Here is a 27,279-nt window from a genome sequence, read left to right on the forward strand (position 1 = left end):
TTAAAGAAAAAAAATGGACAATTTGTGAAAGAGGGCTTCCCCTCCCCCATGCACATAAGGATCCATTCATGTAACAGATGCTGACGAGTTCCTATTGTCCTGAACTTGCTGTGCTAGGGGGGGCATAAGACACGGACACCATCTTCATTTTCCAGTTGCTTATAGCAGGGGACAGCGAGACACAAATAAATCAGTGAGGGCATACAACACAGTGTGAGCAGTGCTCAGACACTGATGGTATGACAGTGGGCACATGGGACAATGGAAACACACCTGAGGCCCTACCCCATTCTTTAGGGGTATGGAATCAGTCTGGGTGCCTGTCAATTGGTAATGGAAATATAGTATATGTGAACAAGGGAGTATTATTCAGCCATAAAGAAGGACGAAATCCTGTCCTTTGTAACAAAACAGATGCAACTGAAGGACACATGATAGAAAAAATAAGCTAGCACCAGAAGACAAGTACTGCACGTCCTCTCCAGCATGTGGAAACTTACTGGAGATTGAACAGTTGATCTGAAAGTAAAATAGTGGTTGGTATTTGGGCTGTGGGGTTGGGAATGTGGAGGAAGGGTGGATATGGACAATGGATGTACGCTGTGTGCAGGTATGGAAATGCCACAGTGAACCTCATTAATATGGACAATTGTTATATGTTAATAAAAAAAGGAAACCCCCTGGGGCACCAATCAAAAAACAAAGGAAAAAGAGCGTAGTCCTTACTACTTTCCCATCCTAAATCAATAGTCACCCTGTGAAAAATAGCCTTCTGCTCAGTGGGGACCTGGAGGTTTGTGACATCTGCAGTGTGTAGTCCTCCCATGAGCAAAATGCAAAAGCATTTGAGGATAAGAGCGTTTAATTTACATAAATATTTATTAATTCCAATGTTTATTCCAGAAAATATTTGATGTAGATAAATTTGGCAAATAGCAACTCATTTTATTTTTAAATCATAAAACTAATACAGGACTGTATTTTAATGAAAGTTCAAAGACACAAAGAGAAAATAAAAATAATACAAAGAGAAGTGGATTTTTCTACCTACCCTTCCCAACTCCTAATTTTACTCCTTTAGTCAGAGAAGAACAAAGAACAATTGGGTCTTGTCCTCTCAATGATATATTCTTTTTTTTTTTAAAAAAAAATGTATTTAGTACAGGGTCTACAGGGTCTCACTACACAGATCAGACTTGTAATGGTCCTTCTTGTTTTTCAGCCTCCCAAATGCTGAGATTACAGGTGTGTGCCACCACACCCAGTCTCAGTCACTGTCTCAGTGTGCCCTGGGGGGCTGACCTACATGGCACACAGGGATCGAATTCCCCACCCCTGAGTCTGCCTAAGCAGGAGCTTTAATCTGCTGAACTATTGGCTGGCCCTAACGGAATTTTTTTTTTTTTCACACTTGTTTGTGTTTTGGGGTGTGTGTGGTACTGGGATTGACCCCAAGACCTTGCACATGTGAGGAAAGTACTGTACCACTGAACTATATTCCCAGCCTTTTCTTATTTTAGGTAAAGCCATACTGAAAAAGCAAACAACCCACATCTTCGTAGGATTCAGCCTAATATTTAACCTACTTTGAATCATCCTACACTAATCATTCTGTAACCACCCCCCTTTGCCTTTAACAACACATTTCTAACATCACGTGAATGGAGATCAATCTTACTTCTCTATCACACAACACTGCCAAAAAGCATAGTAAAAAACCTGAGAGGATGAATTAAGGTTATAGGGCAGGGGAGATGCTAACGCTAGTAGAACTGCTGGAAAGATTACTCATCATAAACTATGGTTTGAAAAATAATTCCTGGTCACCTGAGGTCAGCATGCTTGGAAGACTCGGTTCTTTCAAGGGATCCAATGTGCACGGTAGCAAAGCTTTTCAGTGTGCAAACAAAAGAACAGGCCGGCCTCCTTCTCTGGGCCGGGCTGGCGTGATTCACCTTCCAGCGACCCAGCACTCTGTGCCGGGCTCCAGGCTGTCTGGGAGAGAGACCGGCTGGCTCCAAGACCCAGAGGCGACTCAGACTTGAGTTTTTTGTGTTAACAACAAACGTTCACTTATTTTCTGATGACTGCTGGGAGTCTAAGGCTACTACCTGATCCTCCTAGATGGCTGTGTAGCATAATCTTTCATCATTTGCTATTTTTCATAATAATGCCCTTGGAGGGCAATTTGAATGGAAGCAACTCTGGATTTATGCTCAGAAACTTGCACTTAAATAAATGTCTGCTCTACTGTTTATTAAAACAGATAGACTTTGGCTAAATCATGCATCCTTACTGAGCCGCAATTAGTTCTAATAGCTACCATATGTGGATAGTAAAAGATGCATGGTCCTATTGGTACTGACCGGACGCAGGCATCCCTTACGTACTTCACACCTATCAACTGCTGCAATTGTCAGCACAGCCCTAGGAAGTTGGCAGATCTGTCCTCACCCCATTTCATAGGAGGAAACTGAGGCAAGTAGAGGGTCAGTGCCCAAGGACACCGAGCCAGGAAGAGGAATGAAGCCAGTGGTACAGTGCATGTTGAGGAATAAAGACACCTCTGTGGGCCACAGCTTGGCAGAGCTGAGCTGGTGGACAAGTTTTCCTTTAATTATTTTTCCCATATCAAAGAAGCATCAAATTTTAGAGCTGGATGGAACCTTGGAGACTCTCAGGGGCCAAGCTCTCATTTTCAGATGGGAAGACTCAGGTCCAGATCATTGCAGGCCACTCGGGCCGGCTTTGAGCCTGCTGACAGGAGAGAGCCCCAGCCAGGAGGGTGCTGCCTACAGCTTGGTCATTCCCACAGCATTCTCCATTTTTCTAAATTCAACAAACAAACTTGTTTACTGTAGAAAAAGTTAAACAACTACAGCAGAATGATGCCACCCAGCTTCAACAACCACTTGGGCAATAGTGCTTTATCTGCATTTCCACCCGTGCCCTGTCCACTTCTCCTGTCTGTCTCCTACTTCCCAACAGAAGAATTGGAAGGGACTCTTGGACACCCTACCTTCATCCAAACACAGTATATACCTCCAAATTGTAAGGACTCTTTAAATATTAGCGCAGTGCTATTATCATATCTTACAAATAACAATCTTGTTTAAAACCATCAAATATCCTGCCAGGGCTCAAATTGTTCCATTTACTGCACAGTTCTTTAAAATTTTTATTAGCCTGTGTTTGCAAGCCATAATGACTACACTGAGCAGGAGGAGTCGGTACATGCACATGACACTTCTTCATGTTTTTTTATTTCCCTTTCTCCTCTCTCCCTCATTTAATTATTTAATAGTTGGTTTGTAGCAGGCAAATTCTGAACTTTCATCTGGTATTAGACATTGTGGAGGAGGCAAGGATAGTTTTAAAAATAATTCCTATGCTTGGATTCTGGACAATCAAGTGTGAAGTTAGAAACAAGGAATAAGAAGTGCACCATGGTGCTGAGCCAGCTTCAGAGGTTCGCTCAGGGTGCTTGGGTTCCCAGCCTGCAGTCACTGCTTGCTAGCTGGGTGACATCAAGCAAATTATCTGACTGACTAGTGCCTTTCTTTTGTTATCTGTAAAATGGTGCTGATCACAGACCTCTCTCCAAGGATTGTTTGAAGGCGAAATCTACTTGGAAATAGACACTCACTTGGATCAGTACATGAAATATCATAATTATTCAATCCTGTAAACATCAGCCACTAGGAGTATTATATCCTGATGTGGTTCTGATTCATTAATAAGTCCCAGAGGCATTTGTTCAGTAGTGGAAAAGTGGGTAGCTCTGGTTATTATGCCATAAATAATAGTATATCATTGTAATTACCTTGTGATGGCGATGATAATGACTTTGGCCAGGAGTTACTTTTTAACGCACAAGTCAATGCTGTAGGCAGCTTTCTGCTCCTTTCCACTCTCCCCCAACACCTTCCTCCAACCTGAAGTTAGAAGCATTCAGTCTCTGCAGCCACAGCTCCAAGACATTTCTTCCCTGAGGGGCCCCAGGGCTAGAGGGTAGCTCACTCCTGAAATGACAGCAGCAGCGGAGGCCTCACTATGGCCAAGTTCAGGACATTCCTCCTGGAAGGCCCAGATATGCCTGTTTGTCCTTTCACACCTAAGAGTGTCTCATTGAGGATGATAAATTAGATGATCGCTTTACAATACCCTGCTGGAAACATCAGGTGTGTTTCTAAAAGCATATGTTTTGGATTCATCCTTCATAAATTTATCTTCTCCTATCATCCCCTCCCCTCCACACGGCCATTAATACCCTCATCTCCAGAGTCCTTTAACCACTGGAGGGCTGTGAACCATAACGATCGGAGCTCTTTCTGTGACTCAGAATGGTTTATGCTACAGCTAGGTGTGAAGAGGACCCTGATCATTTGGCTATTTGGTCCACTCTGGGATGCTTTTATCAATCAGGATTAGGTCCTAATCTGAGATCACTTGGTTGCAAATTTTAACAATTGCAAAAAGATAATGAACAACTCTGCCTCTTGATACCCCCCAAACCAGGAAACCTTATCTGTACTCTTACTTGTGTTAAACATGTATTTTACTCCTTGTATTTAGTCAGTTCTTTTAGACTCAGGAGTTTTAATGTATTTCTTCCTCTGTAGCAATGGAACATGATTTCTCTATCAGAAGAAAAATGCAGAAAAGACGAAAAAGTCATGATGTTCACTAGAAGAGTAACAAATTTTGTAATAATAATAAAAGATGTTGGATTTGCTGGGCTAAAACAAATCCTGATTAAATTTTAAAAATCTAAAAGCTCTGAGATGCATCATTTGTAATTCAGTTTTGCAAGCACACAGTGCAATGCATGGCTTTGTTTTGGGTGGACCCTTCAGTTGAGAACCATAGTTGAGTTATAGTGCAGTTTCCTCAAAGAATTTATTATTCAGTGGGGAGACTGACAAGGTTACAAATAATTCTAGTGTAAAGCAAAGAAAGATGTACGACTTAAAAGAGGTCTGAACCATGTGCTCAGGGGATTTATGGTACTATGGATGTGACTGTAAAAGTTTAGAAATACTTCTCATTCTGGGAGACAAGAAAGATTTAGATCAGACACCTTTTCATTATTGATTGATTGATCTTTGAACACTGCCCCTATGCTCTATAGTGTGTATATATGTGGGTGCATATTTGGATATATATGATATTTCCCCCAGGATTTTGAAAATTGACCCTAACATTGACTCCTATTTGTTACTGGACTTGTTTCTGTTTTTCCTTTCTTTTTCTCTTTTTTTGTGCAGTGCTGGGGACAAAACCCAAGGCCTTAGGCCTGTACATACTAGGCAAGCACTTTAGCACTAAACTACATCCTCATTGTTCATTCCTTCATTTGTTCTTCGATTTTGCTTCCCTCTCTCTTTCTGAATGACCATCTCACTTTCTCCCAGATTACCAAGCTCCTTTCTTCATCTCAGGACCACTCAGGATTCCCCAGTCTTCCCTCAATCTCTTGCCTCGATGTCTCCTTCCTCATACGAGAGGAAGGAACACTTCAAACACTAAATCCTTGGGTCCACTTTTTCCACTTTAATGTACTGCTCAACCCACCGCAGTGTGAGATCTGGCCCCACAAATTGTGTGTGGTGGAGACAGTGTGAGAGCGTGGATTTAAACTCACCAAAGACTCCCTCACTGGGGATAGATGTTACACTAGCCAAGCACATGGACTACCCAGTCAGTATTCCTATGCTGGCTCAAATTTTGTGGAAGTAACTTAATTTCCTTGTGCCTTTTTTCTCACCTATAATAGGAGAACAAGGGTACCTACTTCACAGTGACGTCGTAAGGATTAAATGACTTCCGATATACAAAGAATTTAGAGTAGTTTTAGGCTTTTCTGTCAGCCCTTATAATTACAAGCTGGTACTTTTTGTTCATGTTTGACCTCTGTTAAGAGGGATAATAATTTGGATACTCCTACTTTCCTGAAAATCTCTTTTAACTGCAGCCTTATTTTGTGCTGTGATACCTGCTGATTGGGATTCTCTTTTCCTATCAAGGGAAAAATTACAACAAAGTAATGATTTTCCCACCCTCCCTCCCTCCCTCTGTCCCTCTTTTCCTTCCTTATATGCTAGGGATCTAACCTAGGATCTCATGCCAGTTTAAAGATTCTAATTGGCTTTACTTTTGATTCTAGAATTGAGCAGTATCTAAGTCCATAAAGTAGAACAAAGATTCCAGTGAGACAAACAGCAGTTTGGTTTTATATAGTGGAAAAGGTTGAAGAAACAAAAAGCAGATGGATCATTTCAAAGTTACTTTCTTTGTAAAAGAAGGCAGAATAAAAATATAACTGGTTGGTTAACATGGGGTTGCTTTTCTTGTAAGGATTAAGGCAGAGGGAACTTCAGGATCATGTTAAATGGAATTGGCTTTTATGGAAATGTGACTGTCAGCGCTGTCATCTTTTTTTTTAGGGTGGTCGCTTTAATGGCTTAGTTTTAGCATACTGACATGCAACTTTAGACTCAGTCACTCCACTTTGATGTTTGGCCTGGTCTGTCAGGCCTAGTGCCAAAGCCTGGGCCACTACAATGGTTTCCTGTGATTCCTTAACGTGTCTGTCCCTTCCATGTGGGTATTACCCCAGGAGATGACATCTACCTCTGCTTTCCTCATAGTGACCTCTCTCTCAAGTGACCTCATCCAGACCCAAGACTGCAGCTGCTTCTCCACAGCCTGGTTCCATGCAGAGCCCTAGGCCTTCAGATCTGGTTCTTAGAACTCCCTGAACATCTCAGATCCAACAAGTTCAACTCCAAGTCTTTCACCCATGTGCCTCCATGTCTTGCTTGGGGGAACACAGGTAGCTCATACCAGGTAGAGCCACCATCCTGACACCCTTTTCCCACTTACCTTCAAGTTGCCCAGGCTGGACTTGAACTTATGATCCTCTTGCCTCAGTCCCTCATAGTGTTGGAATTACAGGTGTGCACCTCTACACTGGGCCATCCACAGCTCTTGGCCATCTCTGTGGTCATAGCTCTGTTCTCCAAGACTGCTTGCTCCTCACAACCTCCCACTATTTCTGGTCTCCCTGGCTTTGCTCTCCTTTGCCCTTCTTACCCTTTCCAGGGAAGGCTGAGGACGCTAGTATCTGGGTGCTCTTGTGGGATTCTCTGGCTCTGTGTGGAGCTATCAGAGAATTTACAGCAATGCAGTCTTGGTCCCTCCCCCCCACCCCGTGTCCTCTTTCCCTAGGAGGACAATGTCTATGTATAGCCCCTCATGGAGCAGATCATGCCCATGGCAGGTGTTGGGTAAATACAGAGAAGAGCTGGAAGGAAGACCATGCTTTGGCTCCTTTCATCTGCACAATCTATGAGGTGGTTATTGTTAGCATGGAGTCTTACAATGGGGCTCACAGACTTGTTTCTTTAGCTTTATGGAGAAAGGACTGTCAGATGATTACTGACAAAAAGGCTATTGAACAGCACAGGTGAAGCATATTATGACCTTGGTGATTTCTTTTCTAGGAATCTAAATAATCAAAAAAGGCAAGTTTTTTTTCACCAAGATATTCATTGTCATATAAGTTGGGGTTATTTATTTATTTTTATTTTAAAGAAAGAGAAAAAAATTCAGAAGATACAGAATTTCAAAACAAGATGATAGGAAATTAACAATGGTTATTATATTGCATATTACCTTCAAAGTAGTTGCTCAGATTATCAGACATAGGCATGCAAAATTAATCAAAGAATATACTATCTGTTCCTTTCTAAGAATAGAAATTATTAGTATGATTACCACAGCTATTATACACACACACACACACACACACACACACACACACACATTTTTTCCCTTTTCTCTTTTTCTCTCTCCCAGTTGTTCTTTCCTTTTGAGCAGTTTATTTTCCTTTCATAATATCTCCTGTACCATTTGGGTCTTATTTATGCTTTCAGTGTCTTTTTTTTTAACTCTTTATTTATTTGGTACAGGATCTCACTATGCAGCTCAGACTCAATGATCCTTCTTTCTCAGACTCCCCAACACTGGAATTACAGGCAATTATGCCACCATGCCTGGTTTTGGTGGCCAGTTCAGCGTGGGGCTGGCACACCATACAGTACTGGGGATCAAACTCAGGTCCTTGTGCTTGCCAGGCAAGCACTTAGACCACTGAGCTATTTCCCTGGCTCCTATGCTTTCAGTCTCTTACATTAGGAAGATGGTAAGATGCGTACACATGCACGTGTGATTTATTTCACTTACTCTAGTTGCATCCATCTACCTATAAAAACCTCAATTTTATCTTCTTTATAGCTGAGTAATACTCAATTATAAAAAATATCTTTTTAAATCCATTTCTTCATTGGTGGACATTTGGGTTGTTCCCAATATTTAGCTATTACAAATTGTGCTGCTATAAATATGAGTGTACATGCTTCACTGAGGTATGATGATTTCATTATTTCTGGAAAAATACCTGGAAGAGGTAGGTCGAGTGGGACCTCTAATTGTAGTTCTTAAGGAATCTCCACACTGATTTGCACAGTGGATGTACCAGGCAACACTGCCACCAACAATGGAGAAGCATTCATTTCCCCCAACAGCTCCTCCAGCATTTGGTGTTGGTTGGTTTTTTGATAATAGCCATTCTTCCTGGTGTGAAATAGAATCTTAGTGTTGCTTTATCTTGCATTTCTCAAATGACCAATGATGTGGAATATTTTTCATATATTTATTTGCCATTTGTATCTCATCTGAAAAGTGTGTATTCATTTCAGAGGCCCATCTTTGGATTGGGTCTTTGAATTTTGGTGGTGTGATTTAGATAGAAGTCCTTTGTCCGAGGGACAGTTAGCTAAAAAGATTTCCTAATTCCTGGGTTTTCTTTTCACTTTGTTGATAATTCCTTTTGATGTGCAAAAAAAAAATTTAATGGGATCCAAATTTTTCATTCTTTGAAATATTTCCGGCAGTTTGGTTTTTGTTCATAAACACTATGCCTAAACCCATGTCTTCAAGATTCCTACCTAATTTCCAATAGATTTGGTGAATGTTTTAATATTTAGATCTTTAATCTATTTTGACTTTAGTTTAGTGTACGGTGATAGACCTAGGTCTAGTTTTAGTTTTTAGCATGTGGAAAGCCAGTTTTTCTAGCACCATTTATTAAAGAGGCTATCTTTCTTCCAGTGAACATGTTTGGTCCCTTTGTCAAAATAAGGTGGCTAAGTGTGTCATTGTGTCTGTATCTTCTAATCTGTTCCACTGATCTTTGGGTCTATTTTATTTTCAGTACCATGTTGATTTTATTATAGTAGCTTTGTGGTATAATTTTAAGGCAGGGATTGCCTCCTGCCTTGCTTTTGTTGGCCTGGACTGCTTTTGCTATTCTACATCTCTTCTGATTCCAAATGAATTTTAGGACTGTTTTCTCTAGATCTGAGTATGATAATGGTCTTTTGATGGGGATTGCATTGCATCTATATAACAGTTTGGAAGTATGACCATATTTACAATGTTGGTTCTTTCTCTCCACGAGCAAGGAATATCTTTCCATTTTCTGAAATCCTCTCTAATGTCTTTTTTTACACTAGTGTAATTTTCAATGTATATGTCTTTTACTTCCTTTGTTGGATTCCTGTTTCTTTCTTTCTTTTTTTTTTTTTGATGCTATTGTGCAGTGTGGTTTTCCCTAATTTCTCTCTCAGGAAGTTTGTTCTTTGTGTACAGGAATGCTATTGATTTTTGAGTGTTGAATTTGTATCCAGCTATGCTGCTGAATTTGCTTATAAGGTCTAAGAGTCTTTTAGTGGAATTTTTGGGGTCTTCTCTTCTACAGAATCATCATTTCTTAGTTCTTTGTCATTGTATTTAGGAGGTCTTTCATGTTCATTAGCTCCAATGCTGTCATGGTTTGGGGTTTTACAAGGGTAACAATACAATATAGAACACATTTTATAAGATTATGTTTATAATGAATCATCCAAAGAATCATGCACAAAGAGTGCAGGAAATCTGTCCATATACTGAAGACCAAAGAATACAGCTGAGGGCCTAGATCCCACACAAATGTCCTGCTTGAGTTCAGCTGACGACCTAGAGCCCATAACAATGCCTCACACAAGTCCAACTGAGGCCAAGAGCCCACAACAATGCTTCCTGCCAGTGTGCTTCATGGATTTGGGCTGGGGAGACCCAAAGGTGAGTGGTAGAAGTCAGAAAGTCTGTGCCAGTGGGATGAAGGATCTGTGCTAGCAGGCTGCAGGATCTGAACTGGAGCCAGGAAGCAATGCTCAAAGTAAGAACTGCTCCAGGAAGCAATGCTCACCCCAAAAAGTACACATTCATCTTCATTTTTAAAAAAATTTTATTTTATTAAGAAACAAATATCAATGAGACACTTTCCAAGCTGATTAATAGGACATTTTCAATAATTAATACGCTGCACATTGTTATCATCTCAATGGTCTTCCACAGCACAAGAAGCAGCCAGGATATCCGGTCCAAACACTACTACTACAAATCCTTCCTCTCTCTGAACTAAGCAAAAGCAGCCATACATCTATCCTAACTATTCTGTATATACAAATACAAAATGGTCGTTCCTCTGTATCCCCCCTCTCCAGTTCAGTCCTGTCAGAGATGGGTATTCTGTTGGCATCTAAATATTATAGGTGCTTGAATTCAGCAAAACAATCCAACACAGTCCAGTAGTCTACAATAGTAGAGGGTTGTCCACAGTTGTTGACTAGAGCCTTTTACAGCTCAGCATATTAATATGGCTTTACTTTATATACCTCATTTTTATACTTTTCTGCTGGATGGTTAAGACCAAGATAAAGCAAGACCTACATAACAAGAAATGTAATTTTTGTATCTGATAAGGTCAGTCAAGTCCCCTCAGGATTTATCCTGCAACCCTGTACTGCACTTTGTAGATCCTTTGTCATCGTCAGCCATATGGATGACTCACAGCCATTGCTTGACCAATTTGCTGTCTGTGAAAGCCTGAGAGAAAGTTTTCTCTCCATGTGACTCTCCTTGGGCACACTATCACATTCATCTTCAGCAGAAGTGAAGTTCTGAGCTCCTCCAAAGATGAGGAAAGGAAAGTTCCCATCAGGAAAGCCAATGCAACAAGCTTCTCCAGGAGATAGAGATGTATACCATCTTCCCCTTCAGAGCCAGGAAGCAATGCTCAAGGTGGAAAACCAGAGCTCCCTCAATCTGAATCATAGTCAAAGACTGAAAATCTATCCTTAGTTTCAATCAAGTTGTTTTACCAGCTTTGAATAGAATTTTTAATTTCTTGGATTTATCTTTGAATCTGTTTCATGCATTCTAATTCTTTCCTATAATGTTCATTCAAGGTTTCCATCATTTTTTTGCTCATCTTTATTATTATTATTACTATCATTATTATTATTACTTCTTTAGATATGCTCAGAAATTCTATCTTTATGGTTGTCATTTCTTTTTTTACTTGAGAGACTATTTCTGATCTGATTTCCTCTATAGCCTCCTGGAGCTTTTTCTGTACTTCAGCTGCTAGCATTTCAGCAAGTTCAAGTCTATAATTTCCAAGTTCTATGTTGATGTCTTCTGGATTTGTACTGGGTAAGCTGGAGGTCTGAGATTACATTTTAATCCTTTTTCTTGACATTTTATATTTGAAAAAAAATTTATTCTGTTTTCTGTGATGATCCTTGTCAGTTTTGGTAGTGGGTAGCTATATCACTAGTATCAAAGCCTCTCTAGGAAAAGTCCATTCTTTGGGATAGCTTCTGCATATGAGAGATTCTTGGTTTGTGTCTATCCCAAGATCCTACCTTCTCACATAATTGTGAATGGGATATGGGTTTCTGTTTGGCTGTGCTCTTAGTCTTTAGGTAGGTGTAGGGCTCTGGTTATCACCCCAGTTCTTCCCAATATTGTTATCCAAGGGAGAACAAGTGATTACAACAGATATGACACCTTAGCTACCATGGTACAGTTAATACTGATAGCATGAAGCAAAACTGAGAAATTGAGAAACTGTGGTAACTATTAATCTTGTACTTTAGACTATAGGAGCAAATTCTATAGTTATGTAACAGAATAAATCATAAATTAAGAGTTTGTATGCAAAGTGTTTCCCCTTGTTAGAGTGGATTTACCCTGGGTTCCTCTGGCTGAGCTAGTTCGCTGAACTAGTTCCCTGGTCCTGAGGGTTTTCCACCCTATAGGGGGATGGGTCAGGCACCAGACTCCTCTGTCTAAGCTGGTTGCTCAGTCCCTGGCCCTTCCTACAGTATACAGAGATGGATGGATGGATGGATGGATTGATTTTGAGACAGGGTTTCACTATGTACTTCAGGCTGGTCTTGAACTCACTGTGTAACCCAGGATGGACTGAACTCAAGGTGATTCTCCTCCCTCAGCCTCTTGAGTGCTGCGATTATAGGCACGCACTATTACACACTTTTTTTTAGTACCTTTGTTGCTTGGGCTAGTCTTGAGCTTCCAATCTTTCTGCCTTAGCTTCCCAAGTGCCAGGATTTACATATGTGCACATACCAAGTAATCTATAAACATTAAAAATGCAGAAAAGCCACACATATTGGCATATGCCTATAATTCTAGCCTTGAGGAGACTAAGACAGATCAACAAGAGTTCGAGACCAGCCTAAACTACAAAATGAGACTCTGGCTACAAAGTGAGTTCAAGACTACAAAGTGAGGCTACAAAGGGAGTTCAAGACCACCCTGAACTACATAATGAGATTTTGTTACCCCTCTAAAAGAATGAGTTCCAGCTGGCCTGAATTACCTAGTAAGACAATCTGAAAAAGTGTCCTACCCAGAAAATGCTGCACCTAATTTGGATTAAATTTAGTTTTGTTCTGTGAAAAAAAAGAAAAAGTAGAGAAATTATTAAGATCCAGAATTATGATACATATATTCAATTAAATATTGTACCATCATTATACTTTATGTGTCATAGCATTTTGCTTTGCTTTGTTTTGTTTTTCTGAGACAAGATCTTGCTGTGTAGCCTAGGCTAGCCTTGAACTCACTGTGCAGCCCAGGTTGGTCTTGAAGTCTCAGAGATCCTCCTGCTTCAGCCTCCTAAGTGCTGGGATCACAGGCATGCACCACCCTACCCTACAGCTATAGACCTTCTTCAGGAGATATTCATGGGGGCAAGGAAGTTCTGCTTCCCTTGGCACCAATAAGCTGTAAGCCCAGAGTCGCTGGAATGCACATGAGGACAGCAAAGCAGCAGAGGAAAGAAAATATTGGTGACGGACAGAGAGGAAGAAAAGTCCTATCACACACAGACACACACTGTGGGCCACATCCCTCTTCGCTCCTGATGACTTTGAGCCCTTACATCCAGGAAAGGCTGAAACACATCACTCCCAGTTTTCCAGTTATAAGAGCCTACAAACTCTAAGTTTCTTTACTTGCTTCATTGGTTTGAACTGTGTTTGTACAATTTGCATAATTGTTTTCACTAAGCTCATGAAAAAATATATAAAGCGTAATTGATGAGTCAAGAGGTTATTATAGAACACAGGATAGAACTCATCCCAACATCCTACTTGAGATATAAAATACCTCCAGAATTGCAAATGTTGTGTTGGACAGTGCTGATCTGTTTATGGTTCATTCCCAGAGCCCTTCACGAACAGCATGTTATATGTACCTTGTTTCACTACAGACCAAGCAGGGGGTGTTATTAAAAATTCTTAACAACCTGAACAGCCCAAGTACTACAGGCTCTCTGCTGTGTTTGGCACTGAATCAGTAAGTGCTGGATCTAAGGAGGCTTCAGGTGTCTCAAGAGTGGGTTAGGGTAGAGGAGACTTAAGAGATACTTGGGGGGGTGTTTTTTTTTTTAAATCAGTACAGAAAGATTTCAATATTCTACCAGTCAATATGGGTGAGTTGGTGTTCACTGGCTGAACGAGAGCTGTTAGTAGATACATGTTTCTTGTTTGGGTGTGTGTTTTTGTCATTGTGTTGTGGATTCCCCTAGTCTGGAACTTTGTTTTATTTTTGCTGGTCTTGGTGCCTACTAGGATGCTTAACAAATGTTTGTGGACTAACAAACAAGAACAACAGTCCAGCATTGCATAACTCCCTATTCCTTTTTTCCTTTTATCCTGATAGAAGTTTCTTGCCTGGAATCAAATTGCAATATGGTCTCTTTTCACCCACTCTTCTGAATACGCTAGCCTCTCCAATAACAGTTGATTGAAGAAGAAAATTGTAATTTTTCTCTCTCCGGCGTAATGTTGATATTTTAACTCATAGTGACTTTTTTCCTCACTACAAAATTGATTTTAGAAATAAATCAAGAACCTAGAAACCTGTGATTGCTTTGAATGGTATCTTTTACTCTGTTATCCTGAGAAACATGAATGATAGCCAAGCCTGTGAGATAGCAGGATCGAATGTTTCAGCCCAGCCTGGGTGACTTAGTGAGACCTTGTTGGAAAATTTAAAAAGGAGGGATATGGCTCAGTTTGAAGGTCCTGAGTTCAATTCCCAGTAACACACACACACACACACACACACACATACACACAATCAATATGCCTGATGACACCCTCCCACAGAGCTGTGCAACTTGGACCCTTTGCTAGCACATTTCAGGGTAGGCTCCCATAAGGTCTGAGAGAGCAGGGTCCACGTCTGTGTATTAACAACAGCTTTGAAAATGGATGTTGACCTGGCAAGCACAAGGGCCTGAGTTCAATCCCTGGTTGTAGAAAAAAAAAAAAAAAAAAAAAAGGATGTTGAAAGAATAAGTGAAATGAACAAATTTAAAGATAGGCAGTAAAACACAATGATCATTAGACCATCCTCTAGTACCCACAAGTTTTTTGTAATTACCTTTCAAATTAGTTTTCTTAATCCTGCTTAGGAGTCTTAGAATTCAATATTAAACAGAGCAGGAGAGTTGGGATATTACATATTTTGGATGTATCTTAAAATCATTCTGTGTTCTTTTTTTTTTTCCTAATGGATATTTCCCTTGTAGTTTCATCCTCAACCTCTCTGGAGGCATTTTTTATTGGTTTATTAGAATGTATAGAGAATGCTTGACATACTAGGTCTTAAAACAAGGGCTCAACCTCTGGGCCTCCCCATTGTAACTGGTGTTTGGCAGGCCACTACGGGAATAAATACGGATGCACAAAGCTGCCACTGAGGATGCAATGACAGGATAAGAAGAACCACAACATCCTACACAGACAGGTAGGGTGAGTCAAAGACGGCCACCGAGAGCAAGTGGAGGGAACATATCCTAGGCTGCGGAGTCTGGCCGAAAGAAATTTTACTTTTATTTTGCTCTTGGCCTAGGCAGCCTAAAGGACCTCAGGATCCCCAGCTCCACAAATGCAGTGTAAAACGGAGACAGAGAAACAGGAAAGAAAAAAAAGAAGAAAAGAAAAAAATAAATACATAAAAGAAACGAAGGAAGGAGGAAAAGAAGGAAAACTGCAAGGGTCCCAGAAGCGAGTGGGCTTACACCAGGGTCCCAGAGCAAACGTCACAAGCCACCCCTCCTCACTGCTGCCTACCTCTCCAGAAAAGTCTCAGTAGACATGGGTGGGCGGAGGCCACCAGAACCACGGATATCAACTGTGTTCTACACGTTACGCAGCAGGTGAGAAAAAATACCTAAACCCCGGCCCAGCCTTTTGCAGAGGTGCCAGGCACCCCCATGGGCGCCCCTCGACTATCAGAAAAGGGAGGGATGTTGGGGCCCTTGCCTAACCCCCGCGCCCTCCAATTGCGGGCAGCGCCACTGCAGCCCCCAGGCGTCCAGCCTCCTCCAGTCCGAGCACGGTCCCCGAGCGGCGGCCGAGTTTTGTTACCTGGGGAGCACCTGCCAGGCGGCGGGCTGGTGCCCCACTGCTCGTGCTGCGTGGCTTCACAAAGCGTGCGAGCAGCACCGCCCTCGGCCAGGAGCCGACCACATCACCCGGGAGGGGACACAGAGCAAAGAGGCTCCGGGGTCTACAGCGACCCGAGAGGGCCCGCGGGTCCTGCCCCCTCTGGGCGGGTTCAGCCCGGCGGGATCCGCAAGTCCGAGGCCCCGGCCGGACGCCGAGGGGAGGGAGCGAGTGAGGGCAGGCGAGGAGGGGCGCCGGGAGGGGCGTGGCCGGCGCGAGGGGAGGGCGCTGGAGGAGGGGCGGCCGCGCGGCGCTCGGCGCTCGCGCTCTGGGGGCTCGGCTTTGCCGCGCTCTGTGCACTTGGGCGAGAGCTGCAACGTGGAGCAGAGCTCCGCAGCCAGCGCAGCCACCGCGATGAGAGGCGCTCGCGGCGCCTGGGATTTCCTCTGCGTCCTGCACCTCCTGCTCCGCGTCCGACCAGGTGAGAGGGTGCGACGGGTACCCGGGCCGCCGCGGAGGCTTGAAGCCGCCAGGGTGCGTCCCGAGAAGGGCTGTGGTGCACTCCAGCCTCTGGGAAGATTCCAGGCTGCTCCGAGACTCCTGCGCCCAGCCTCGCTCACCTGCGCTAGGAGACCCCAGCCTCTGGTGGCAGGGGACGCAGAGCCTGGGGTTTTCATTGAATAGGGACAGCGAGGGGACTTTCGGCACGAACGAGGCTGCAGACTGTGGGGGAGTTTGAGGCTGCTTTTGTGCCGACTGCGCGGCTGGTCGAGGCGGGCGGCTCGGGGTTCGCACCGAGCGCATTATCTCGCCGAGCGAGGCGCGGCCGCAGCTTCCTTTTGTTAAAAGTTGCGTGTGTGTGACCTGCGCAAGGGAGGACCGACCCGCAGGACCTCGGAGGCGACGAGGGCAAAGTTGGAAAGCCTTTTCTTCCCTCTGCAGCGGTTGCCTTTCAACCGCAGGCGGTCTTTGTGCGCGGGGCGGCTTGGGACCGAGCTGATGTTGCCCCTGCCCGCGCGCGGCGCCACCGGTGGAGAAGGGTCCGAGGGGGCCGCGCTTCCCCACGCCGGTGGTGCTGTTGCACTGGTAGCACGCGGCGTGCGGCTCTGGGTTGGGACCCCGCGAGCTTGGAGGTGACGGCGGCACGAGCAACTTGAGCAGGGCGTGTAGCAAGCAGCCGCTAGGTTGCAGACTTTGTGCTTTTTGTAAATCCGGTGCTGAGGGCTCGCCCCTCTCCGCAGCCTGCCGTTCGCTTGCTGCCACGCGCCGGGAGCGGCTGGAGGCTGCTGTTCCGCTGAGGCAGGCACAGCGGCGCTGGGACGCTGCGGTCCCCCACCCGGCCACCTCGCGTGCCCGGCTACAGTGCCCGAAGACACTGCCAGGACTCTGGAAGCCCGTGTCCCTGGGTCTGCGACCTGTAATCGCAGGTGACTATTTTCGTCGGGAATTTTGGGAGTCTGGAACCTCCTCCCACGTGGTATCTACACTCGGGGCTGCCTGAGGTGAGGTGTGGAAGATGGAATGGAACTTACGGCAGCCCTCAGTAGGTTCTTAGGAAAATCCAGTTATATGGGCGCGGGAACTCAGGTCTCAAGGAACAGAGGAAGCTGCAGGCTCAGGGAGCCCCTGAGTCACATTCCTGCCTCTCTTCCCTTTTGTCCAGGTGTCGCTGGTGTGCGTGCCTGGCCAGTCCCCAAGCACTTTTCTTTCTCGGGTCATTCAAAAGCAAAAACGTTTAGATTACCCTAATGGTGTAACGACAGAAAGTGAGTCTACAGAGGTATCCAGTACTGGAAAGAAAGCCAGTGTCATAGTGATCTGTTGCGAGACGACTGGCCGGTTTCTCCGGGAAGTCTCAAGACCCAACACCCCTCCCCACTATTAAGCTTGGGGAAGAGGCTTCGCATCTGGACCCTTGCACCCGAGCAGGAGGGGTCACAGGGTCACCAGCTGGAAGCCTTAGCTTAAATGACCCCTATAGTCTTTATCTTTTCTGCTTTGTCTTTTTACATTTCATTAAATGAATAGTCCCCTGCCCTCATGATTAGCCTGCTCTGTCCAATAGCTTATTGGCAAAAGGATTGTAGATCTGTCATAGTGGTGTAGTAACAGATCCTTCTTTTGCCCCTGGGATTCTTGATTCCTTTTCTCTGACTTACGCTGGTTGTGTGTGCCCTTGGGCAGGTCATGTCGATTCTCGGGAGTCCAGTTTCCTCAAGAGTGGACTTCAGGGCATTGGAAGTCAGGAAGCACCCTTCCTGTCCAGAATGCCCCTCCAGCCTTCTGGGTGGAGACCCGGCACTTTTTCAGTTCCTTTCCTGACCCCTGTCAGGTGGTACCTGGGAGCATCCTACTGCCCTGCCCCTTGCTAAGCATTGCTCTCTAAGGGGTATGAGGTTCCTGTTCTGTCATCACCTCCTCTGGCACCCTCAGCGGTTATAGCAGGGACCAACAGGATGAACCACCATGAACACTGAATCATGCCTTCTTCCTCCTGTTCCTGCAGGTGTGAGATTGGGGGCCTCAGCACCTGGTGCAGGGCTTTCTGGATTATTATTCTGCTGGGAATAACAAGATCCTTTTGTAAGGATTCCCAGATAACTATGTGGGCTTTTCCACACTTTTTCTTATGACTTTATAAGTCATGTACGCTGGACTTTAGCGATGAGCTTTCTAACATGCTTTAAATTTCATATATAGTACATGTAGGTTGTGTTTAGTCCTGGCTCAGTTGGAAACTGTGTGCTAGGCTCTGTACTGAGGCCTTTACCTGTTATTTCCTATTCTTCTAAGTCCAGGAAGACTATTACTAAGGCTGCTATAAACTGGAGAATGTGGCTAAGTCACTTGCCCAAGATAATCAGTGGGGGAGACTGAGCTCAGCTGCATGTGCCCACCTGTGTATCCTTTTATAGGGCTCACCAGAATCTGTTGTAAAGTGATGCTCAGTTAGAAATGTTGAGTGTGTGCCTACAGGATGGTCAGTTGCTGTGAAAGGGACCTGGGATTGCTTGTTTTATGGCATTTGAGTTAAGAGTGTTGTCAATTTAGGGAAATACGTACTGAGAAAGGGTTCATTCCTTGATAGCTGGGGAAGGCAGGCATCTGGCCCGCTGTATGAGGACTTTAGGTGTTAGGGTCCCTAGAGAGGGAGATAAGCTATCTCCACAATAGTGGTGCAAGTCAGTTGAAATCCATCCCCCACACTGAAAAAGAAAAACCGCCTTGGCATTGTAGACTTGTGCATAATATTGAAAAAGAAAGCCCCCAGTAGCGGTAGATACCGCTAGCTGTTGACGCTGGATAAGCATGAGGAGACAAAATGACAAATTCCCACCTGCCTTTCCCCAAAGAACTTCTCATCAGAAAAGTGCCAAGTATTTTGTGGGCTTCCCTTGTAGTACATTTATGTACAGATGTTGCGGTGATGAATTTTGCCGCTGTTGTTGACAGCCGTTAGAAGTCACCCTAGGATTTTGACTCACTTCCTCAAGTGTTTTGATTAAAGAGGGACACAAGGAAATGAGCCCAGTGAGCCACGGCATCCTGAGGGGCAGCTCAGGAGCCCTTAGAAGTGGTCCGGGCTGCTGCCACCGCCACATTTTCTGAGGAATGAATTTAGTGTGGGAATTGGCAGGCTAGGAGGTAGGAAGTGCTTTATTTTGCTGCATTCATGTATGGTAACTTTTCCAAAGTGGGATTAAAAGACATTTGTAGGAATCCAAATATGCAAAATTTCATATGCAGTTTCAGTAACTCAAATAGATATTTTTTCACGGCTGCAAATCCAAAAGGAGGAAGGCTTAGTAGAGTTAACAAGAGGTAAAAGTTTCAATCAAGGACAAATTCAGTGTAAATCTTGGTTGATTGTAGAGGACTTGCGAATAAGCCCAGCCTAAAGACTGATTTCTGACATTTTTAGATGTGATCATGTAGCTCATACTTAGACTTAAGCTTCTAATAAGTAAAAATGGTTTTAATCCAGTAGCTTGTAGACATGTTTGTTGCTCAGAGTCTGCTTTTTCAGAAAACAGTGAGACAGTATTTCATGATGTAGAGAATTTTTATTTAGGTTTTAGTTTCTTCTTTTGAAGAACTGTGGTTGTGGGTTGATTTTTGGCTTCTTCACTGCCTGGGCCCCGTGAATGATATGGGACCAGGCAGGTGTCTACAGTGGAAGGCGCATCAGCAGGCCACCTGTGCTGGGCTGAGGGCTCATAGCTGGCAGCTGGGTGGCCCTGGAGCAAGTTGCCTTGCTGACCTTCAGTGTGTCATCTTGGTTTTGCCACTTATTTGCTGAATGACTTTTGGATAAATTATTTAACCTCTCTGTGCTAGTAAATGTTTTGCTGGGTGTAAAACTTTTAGAACAGTGTCTTACTCTAGTACTCAAAATGTTAGCCATAATTCCTAATTGTAAAGTAACTTATGACCCCTAAAAGGAGAATGACACTCTTAATACAATTGCCCTGACTGTTAGGAGGACTCTTATAAAGGGGCTTGGGATAGGGATGGATGCGGCATGTAACAAATGAGTGGGTTCCTCCAGCTAGTGAAATTTCACTATTCCTTTGCAATCTTTGCGCCTGGATATCAGTAAATACTAATTTAACAGCTTTGAAAATGAAGTGAACTTTTAATTTTTGTCTTGAGTTTTCTACGTTTTTTTGATGTAACAGCTGTTTCATATAGCTTTTGATGTAACACTTGAGGATTACTGGTCTTAGAAAGTGAACAGATCTTAGACTTCTTTTTCCCTAGGAAAAAACTCCTGCACATGTTAGAGGATTCCTTCAACAACACTATTGACACTGGATAATTTTCCTATTCATCGTGTGCTTTAGTCTTCATGCTTAGGTTTTGGATATGACACTTTCCTTAGATAGCTTCCAATGTATACCTGGATGGCTAGGATTGCAACCATTTCTGCAGAATTTAAGGTTTGAGCTAAATTATTATTCAGGTCACATGGCGGTAGAGTGAAGAGCTTGGTTTCTGAAAGTGGAAGCCTGAGTTTTTAATCCCAGTTCTGCTCCTTGCTCTTGTGAGATCTAGGAAGAACACTTACCCACTCAGTAGGCTTCCTTTTCTCATCTGTGAAGTGGTGCCTATGGCCGAAGGCTCCCAAGGCAATTATAATTTAAATTTTGTGGACTCCACCATCAGGTGGATTTTCTTAGGTTCCTCTTCTAGCTTTGTCTCTGAGAGACATAAATGGAAATGCTATAAAATCAGATAATGTAGGTTGATTTTTATTTACTGTTTTGCACCAAGCTAAGTTTGTACATGTAATGATTAGTTTTCAAAAAGTCTAGCTGGTTAGGTCATCCATACTACCTCCCCTGGATCTTTTTGAATCTGTTTCTCTTAGCTGATTTTCTTCCAAGGGGACTAAAGAGTTTTAGAAGTTTGGAGGAGGAAGAATCTCTAAATGGCCATTTTCTTTAAGTGAGTGGTTCATATAGAGTTTATGAGCTGCTACCTTATTATATAAAGTAGCTTTGAAACCACTGTGAGTGAATGGTGAGCTTTTCTTTGATTTTTTTTTTTTTTTTGTTTTGTTTTGTTTTTTGTTTTTTGAGAGTAGGGACCAAGCTGAACTTGTCCATTGCCCTGGGCCAGACACAGCAGTGCTCAGCAACTCTGGCTTTAATGGCTCTCCCATTGTTTAGCACTTGGACAGAGTGGAGTGATCATTTTGGGATTCAGTTTAACAAAGGCTTATCAATCCTGAGCTTGGATCTTTGCAGGGCCTACAAATAGGGGCTGGGGGCTGGGGGCTGGGGGCTGGGGGCTAGGGGGCTAAGGGCTGGTGGCTCTAGGCAACATTTTAGTGGGTTGTTTTAAGATAGGATCTTGCTTATGTGGTTTAGACTGGCCTTGAACTTGCCAGGCAGTCTTCTTGCCTCAACCTGCCAAGTGCTGGGATTGCAGGCCTGTGTCCCCACACATGGCATTAGGCAGGATTTTATAAAAGAAGAGTCCAGATCTTGGAGAGCAGGTGATAATAGAGGTCAGGGATCAGTAAAAGTATATGTGGGGGATAATACTTGAGATTAGTTTGTGCACCTTCCAGGAGCAGAGTAGAGTGTCTGTAATTGAAGCGTCCCTTGGGAAAAAGCAGCAAGAACATGGAACTGGGTATTAAGGTCTTATTTTAGGATTATTAAAGCCTTCATTTGGAGAGGTGGCTCAGGTAAGGAGGGGAGGAGCCTGGAAAGCGGACCCTTGAGTAGCACAAGCTGTGCTGGATGAGTGTATGGATCGGAGGGCTGGCCGGACTATGAGGAAGTTCTTGAAGTCCAGGCCAAGGTAGATCTGACCTGACCGGGGCCAGGGTCACCTGCTCACTCTTCTGTCTGTGAAGCACACACTGCACAGTCTGGGAAGCACGGTGCTGCATGCCCTGCAGCAAAACTCCAGCCGCTCCTTTGCTGGGGGCAGCCAAGAGGGAGGGGATTCTTTTTAATTCTAGTGAAATATACACAACATGAATCAAGCCATTTTAACTGTAGCATAAAGTGCCTTCCCATTGCTCTGCAGCTGCCTCCAGCACACTTCCATCTTGCAGAATTGAAACTCTGTACCCATTTAGGAACAACTGCCCAAGTTGGGGCCGCTAGTACTTCCTGTCCTGAATTGGACCATTCCAGGTAACTACTGTTGAGTGGAACCACAAGGAATTCAACTTTTCTGTCTGTGGCTTATGTTACTTAGTGTAATGTCCTTCAGGGTTCATCCACACTGGAATGCAGGGCAGAGTTTCCTTCTGTTTTGATGCTTGAACCACTGCTGGTACATGCATGACTGCCCCCTCCAGCAGCTTGTACCATAAGTAGTGAGAGAAATGGTCCAGTTGTGCATGGGACATGTGTGGGTGTACCACTGGCAGCTTAGGTCACCAGCAGTTGTGAATTATAGCCCTGTTGTGAATGTGCTAAAGGCTGAGTAGTGCTCCATTGTATGCAGGTACCATGGTATTATCTGACCTTCCATCTATTGGTGGATGTTAGATTTGCTTCCAGCTTTTGGTGAGCATGCAGGAAGCTACTATGGACTGGAACATCCAGGTGTCTAAGGGGGAGTTTGGGAGGGAACTTGGGGTGTCTGTCCTGTGGCTCACAGCAATGTGTTGGTGGAGAACTGGGTTGAAGGATACTCAAGTCAGGCTCTTTAGACTGTGTCTGGTGGCAAGATGGGTAAGGGCCCGGATGATAAGTTGCCTGCTCAGGAGAGGAGAGAGCGTCTGGGAGGTGCTAGGAAGGTGATAGTCGTCTGCTTGGCATGCTGTTTTTGGTACATTCTCTGTGTCAGGCACCAATGAAACAGGTGAGCAGGCATTCCTGTGGGTGCAGGTATGGGAATAATGGTGGTACTGTGAAATCCATGGAGACAAAGTTGAGGGAGAGGCAGGTTCTTGGAAGGACTCTGGTGATAGGCTCTGCTAGGTTTGTTCAATGATTATTTGCAGGCTGCCTTTACTTGAAACTCATTCTCACAGACGTGATGGGAGAGCATATAAGTGGAATTCCTCTGAGGGTCATGTCCATACAAAAAAAATTAACCTGCACAGTCACAGAAGCTGGCTCCATGATATTATGGTAGGATGTAGGGCTTAGAAAGCATTGTGTGACAAGTGCATAGCACTCATGGTGAAAAGGAAGTTTTTGTGAAGAACAATGTGGAGGGAAGATAATGTGTTTCTTTGGGTGAGGCCATTTTGAAGACCTGGTGTCTGCTTTCCTCAGAGTGAAGTGGACCCTTTGGGTGTAGAGGAGGCTGCAGTTGACGACTGTGGGAGCCAGGCCCTTTGAAGGCAACTTAAAAGAAATTGGATTTATGAAGCCTGGAAAAGATAAGACGAGACAAGGTTTAGTGAATGGCAGTTTTCAAATATTTATTCTATGTGAGTGAAGAATGGGAGAAAATGCACATAGTTTAAATTGCCCTGAGTGAAATTGAGGTGTGTGCATGTGTGAGTGTGTGTATGTGTGTGTGTGTGTGTGTGTGTGTATGTGTATGTAAAATTCTCTAATAGGAAGAGTTGAATAAACTTCATTATGTTACTAGAGCTGGTTATAGGGTCTCGGCTAGATGCAAAGAAAGGAAAAGAATGGTATTTGGATATGGTTAGGTCCTACCTGACTCACTTGCCTTGATGACCCTTTAACAGCTTGTCTGAAATCCTTGCTAAATACTTAGAAAATAGAAAAATAAGCAGTCATTTTTCTTGCCTCATGCATTTGCTTGCAGCATAGAATATTTTCTCACAAACATTGGGTTAGAGCCCAGTTTTTGGTTATATGGAAAATAGTCAATAAAGGGCCCATAGGCTTAAAATAGGTCATTGATCCATTGGGGAGGAGAATCTAACCACAGAACAAGTAGTAGAGTGCAGTACCTTAAAGTGAATGTCAAAATAAGAGTGATAAAGGGGAGGTTGATGTCTGGAGAAATCTATAATTTATTGTCTAGAGCCTACCTAGGTGGTCAGGCTGTGTGAGCTTCCAGCCTGTGTCCAGGCAGAGAAGTCTGCACGGATGAAGGATGGAACACTTCAGTCTTTTCACCCTTATTTCTCAGAGGTAGATTGTTCCTTCTAGCTTCCTTCCTATGTGCCCTTTACCATTGGCCATTCATGGTCATGGTTTAATCACGTGCGATAGATCAACCATTGGCCAAGTGGCAGGAGAGGTAGTAGAAATGAAATTGTAATTCAGTAGCTTCTGGTTGATGACATCATTCCCCCCCTGTCATATTGGAATGTTTGATGTCTAGATGAGATCCCTGCCTTAAAGAGATCAGTGCTGGGTGGATGCTAATTTCATGCCGTTTGTAGTAAGATTGAAGTAACAGTTTGGTCACAATCATTATGATTGAGTTGGAAGATGTAGGCATCACTTCCTGTGTAGAATGAATGGCTCATTCAAAGGGAATTATGAGACCTGAAATAAATCTTGAAGAGTGGGATGGGATTTGGTGAAAATCCCATCTTGTGTGAACACAAGATAGAGGGTGAGTGTTAGCCAAAAAACTCATAGAAAATCCCCGGAGGGAGTAGTACAAGGTGAGCTGGGACAATTTTTAGGGTTCATGGGGTTCTTATTCAGGATTTGAAGTATTGCCTACAGTGCCATATGGGATATGATTTTTGTAAGTGTAATTTGGTCAAGGAGTTGGTTCTTCAGAGAAATAAATTTAAAAAATGGAAAAGTATGCATCTCACTTCGGCATATAATTACATATGTTGAATGTACAATGGAAATCTAGCGTGAATTGTTTTGAAGTTCAAAACAAATTACTGTCTCCTTCCTTCCTACCTAATAACCTTGGCTCCAGTCAACATTATAAATATTGTGGTCTCGATATCGGATTTTGGCAAGAGATGATCTCTGACTCTTATTAACAAATTTTAAACCTTTAATAATATGGTAAATATGATAATAGTATATATAGCAAGCTTTATAAGCCAACCTTTGTTCATGTCAACTCATTTGTTCAGGCAACAGCAGTGACAGGTAAGCCTCCCAAACTTTGGTGAGGGGTCCCATGTAGCCTGGAACACCTCAAGGTTCATTCCTGATTCCTGCTCAGTACTGCATTAGAGGGGGTTGGTGCTGGTGTTGCCCCCAAGCAGGGCCTGTGCTGAGTGCTGGGAGGAGCAGGTGGCCATGGAGGTCAGAATTCTGTCACCTAAGGAAGGACAGAATTGATGACACTGACCAAGGAATGCCTTGTCCTGACCACGTATAAAACAGGCAGGAAAATGAGAACGAGGAGAAACCCTGACTCTTTTACTTACATATTAGTGAGGCCAAGATGTCCAGCTTTATTTGCATTGTCCTAGGTGACTCAGGTTATTTCAAGGGCAGAGAGAAAATTCCTTAAGTATAGCAATCTGAAGTTCCCAGTAATATGAGTATCACAGCCTATACATACTTGTGAACAGGGAGCTTGCTAGACAGAGGGTCGGTGCAACAAACTTTGGAAATGAATGTGTCTCTCTTGGAAGGGCATATGTAAAGAAATCCATGTATATACTGGCTTTGGGAGAAAATATTGGAGATTTTAAGGGTGCAATCCTGTGTGGCCAGTGTGTGCTTAGAAAACTAGATTATGTTGAGAAAGAAAGCTAGATTAGGTTAAAATAAACAGATTTGAGAATTTACCTGGAAAGATTAGAGTGAAGATAGTAAAGGTATAGTATTTTAAAAGTACAGTAGTGGGCTGGGGAGATAGCTCAGGGGTCTAAGCACCTGCCTGGCAAGCATAAGGACCTAGGTTCAATCCTGGGTATCACATGCTATGCTGGCCTGGAACTCTGGACACACCTTGTAGTCCACCAAAATCAGGCATGGTGGTGTTTGCCTGTAATCCCCATGCTGAGGAGGCTGAGACAGGAGGATTACTACGAGTCTGAGTTGCATATTGAGGCCCTATACTAAATAAAGAAATAAAAATATTTTTTAAAGTATAGTAGTAACAAGTTTTAGCTTGTAAATTTTTTTTTTTTTTTTGGGAGGGCGCGTCATTTTTTGAGACAGTGTTTCACTATACAGTTCAGGCTGGCCTAGGATTTGCAGTGATCTTCTTGCCTCAGTCTCCTGAGTGCTGGGATTATAGGCATGCAACACCACACTTGGCTAAATATTTTAAATGTGTTTCCATTTTAACTTTCATAATGTGGATTTCTTCCTTAATGGCTGGTTGTATGTTTGAAAGATTTTCAGTTTAGGAAATTAGTGATATTTAATTGGCTGATGAAACACCACATGAATTAGTTCTTAGGATTTCTGTTACTGTGATATTAAGTCAGGATCCTGCATCTAATCAAGTCATTAGAATAGCCAATGAAAATGCCTAATTGAGGTATTTCAATGCTTTTGTTGTAGTGTAGTCAATATGTATTTGTGATGCAGGGAAATGGTAGGTGAGTTTTTAGCTTAACTAGAAAAAGCATCATTCTGATAGAAAAGAACCCCTTTCTCTGCTTTTTAAAATAAACTAGCATATGTAGAAGGGTTTGTGATTTTTTTTTTCAGTAGATCTGTATCTGTTACCTAATTTACATTCCAGCATTTTCAAAGGATATTATTTAAAATGATCATTGCAATTTCAGACCTACCACCCTATGAAGAGAGACCGTGGAGGGTAAGGACCCTCTCGTGGAGGGACTGGTTTCCACCTGGGTTAAGGGTGTGACACCTGTTGACAATATAGCTTCATTCTTTTGGCCCTTGTGAGATTCCATAGAAGCCAAGGATAATTTTTGAGGGATCTGATAGCAATGAACACACTAGGCCCATATTCTTGTCCTCCTGAGGCTTAGGTTCTAGTGAATTCTTTTCCTCCCAAATATTTTCTGGATCTTCTTTATGTCCAGAAAGAAAACAAACAACAGCAACAA

At 43.3% G+C, this 27,279-nt stretch overlaps 1 protein-coding gene across 7 annotated transcripts in view; it reads left to right on the forward strand.

Annotated features, from left to right (window-relative positions):
- The first annotated feature begins 16,199 nt into the window (after positions 1–16,199).
- Kit (KIT proto-oncogene receptor tyrosine kinase) overlaps positions 16,200–27,279 on the forward strand; it is an 81,779-nt gene continuing 70,699 nt past the window's right edge. For 6 of the 7 annotated variants that reach the window (XM_023710918.1, XM_004627513.2, XM_023710919.1 and 3 more), the window contains exon 1: positions 16,200–16,353. In XM_023710918.1, the coding sequence (XP_023566686.1) occupies positions 16,287–16,353 (67 nt within the window). In that variant the 5' untranslated portion in view covers positions 16,200–16,286. The remainder of the gene's footprint in view (positions 16,354–27,279) is intronic. The other variant, XM_004627514.2, reaches the window with a different exon arrangement.

This window comes from Octodon degus, unplaced genomic scaffold (genome assembly GCF_000260255.1).
Source record: "Octodon degus isolate 3935 unplaced genomic scaffold, OctDeg1.0 scaffold00019, whole genome shotgun sequence".
Taxonomy (NCBI): domain Eukaryota; kingdom Metazoa; phylum Chordata; class Mammalia; order Rodentia; family Octodontidae; genus Octodon; species Octodon degus.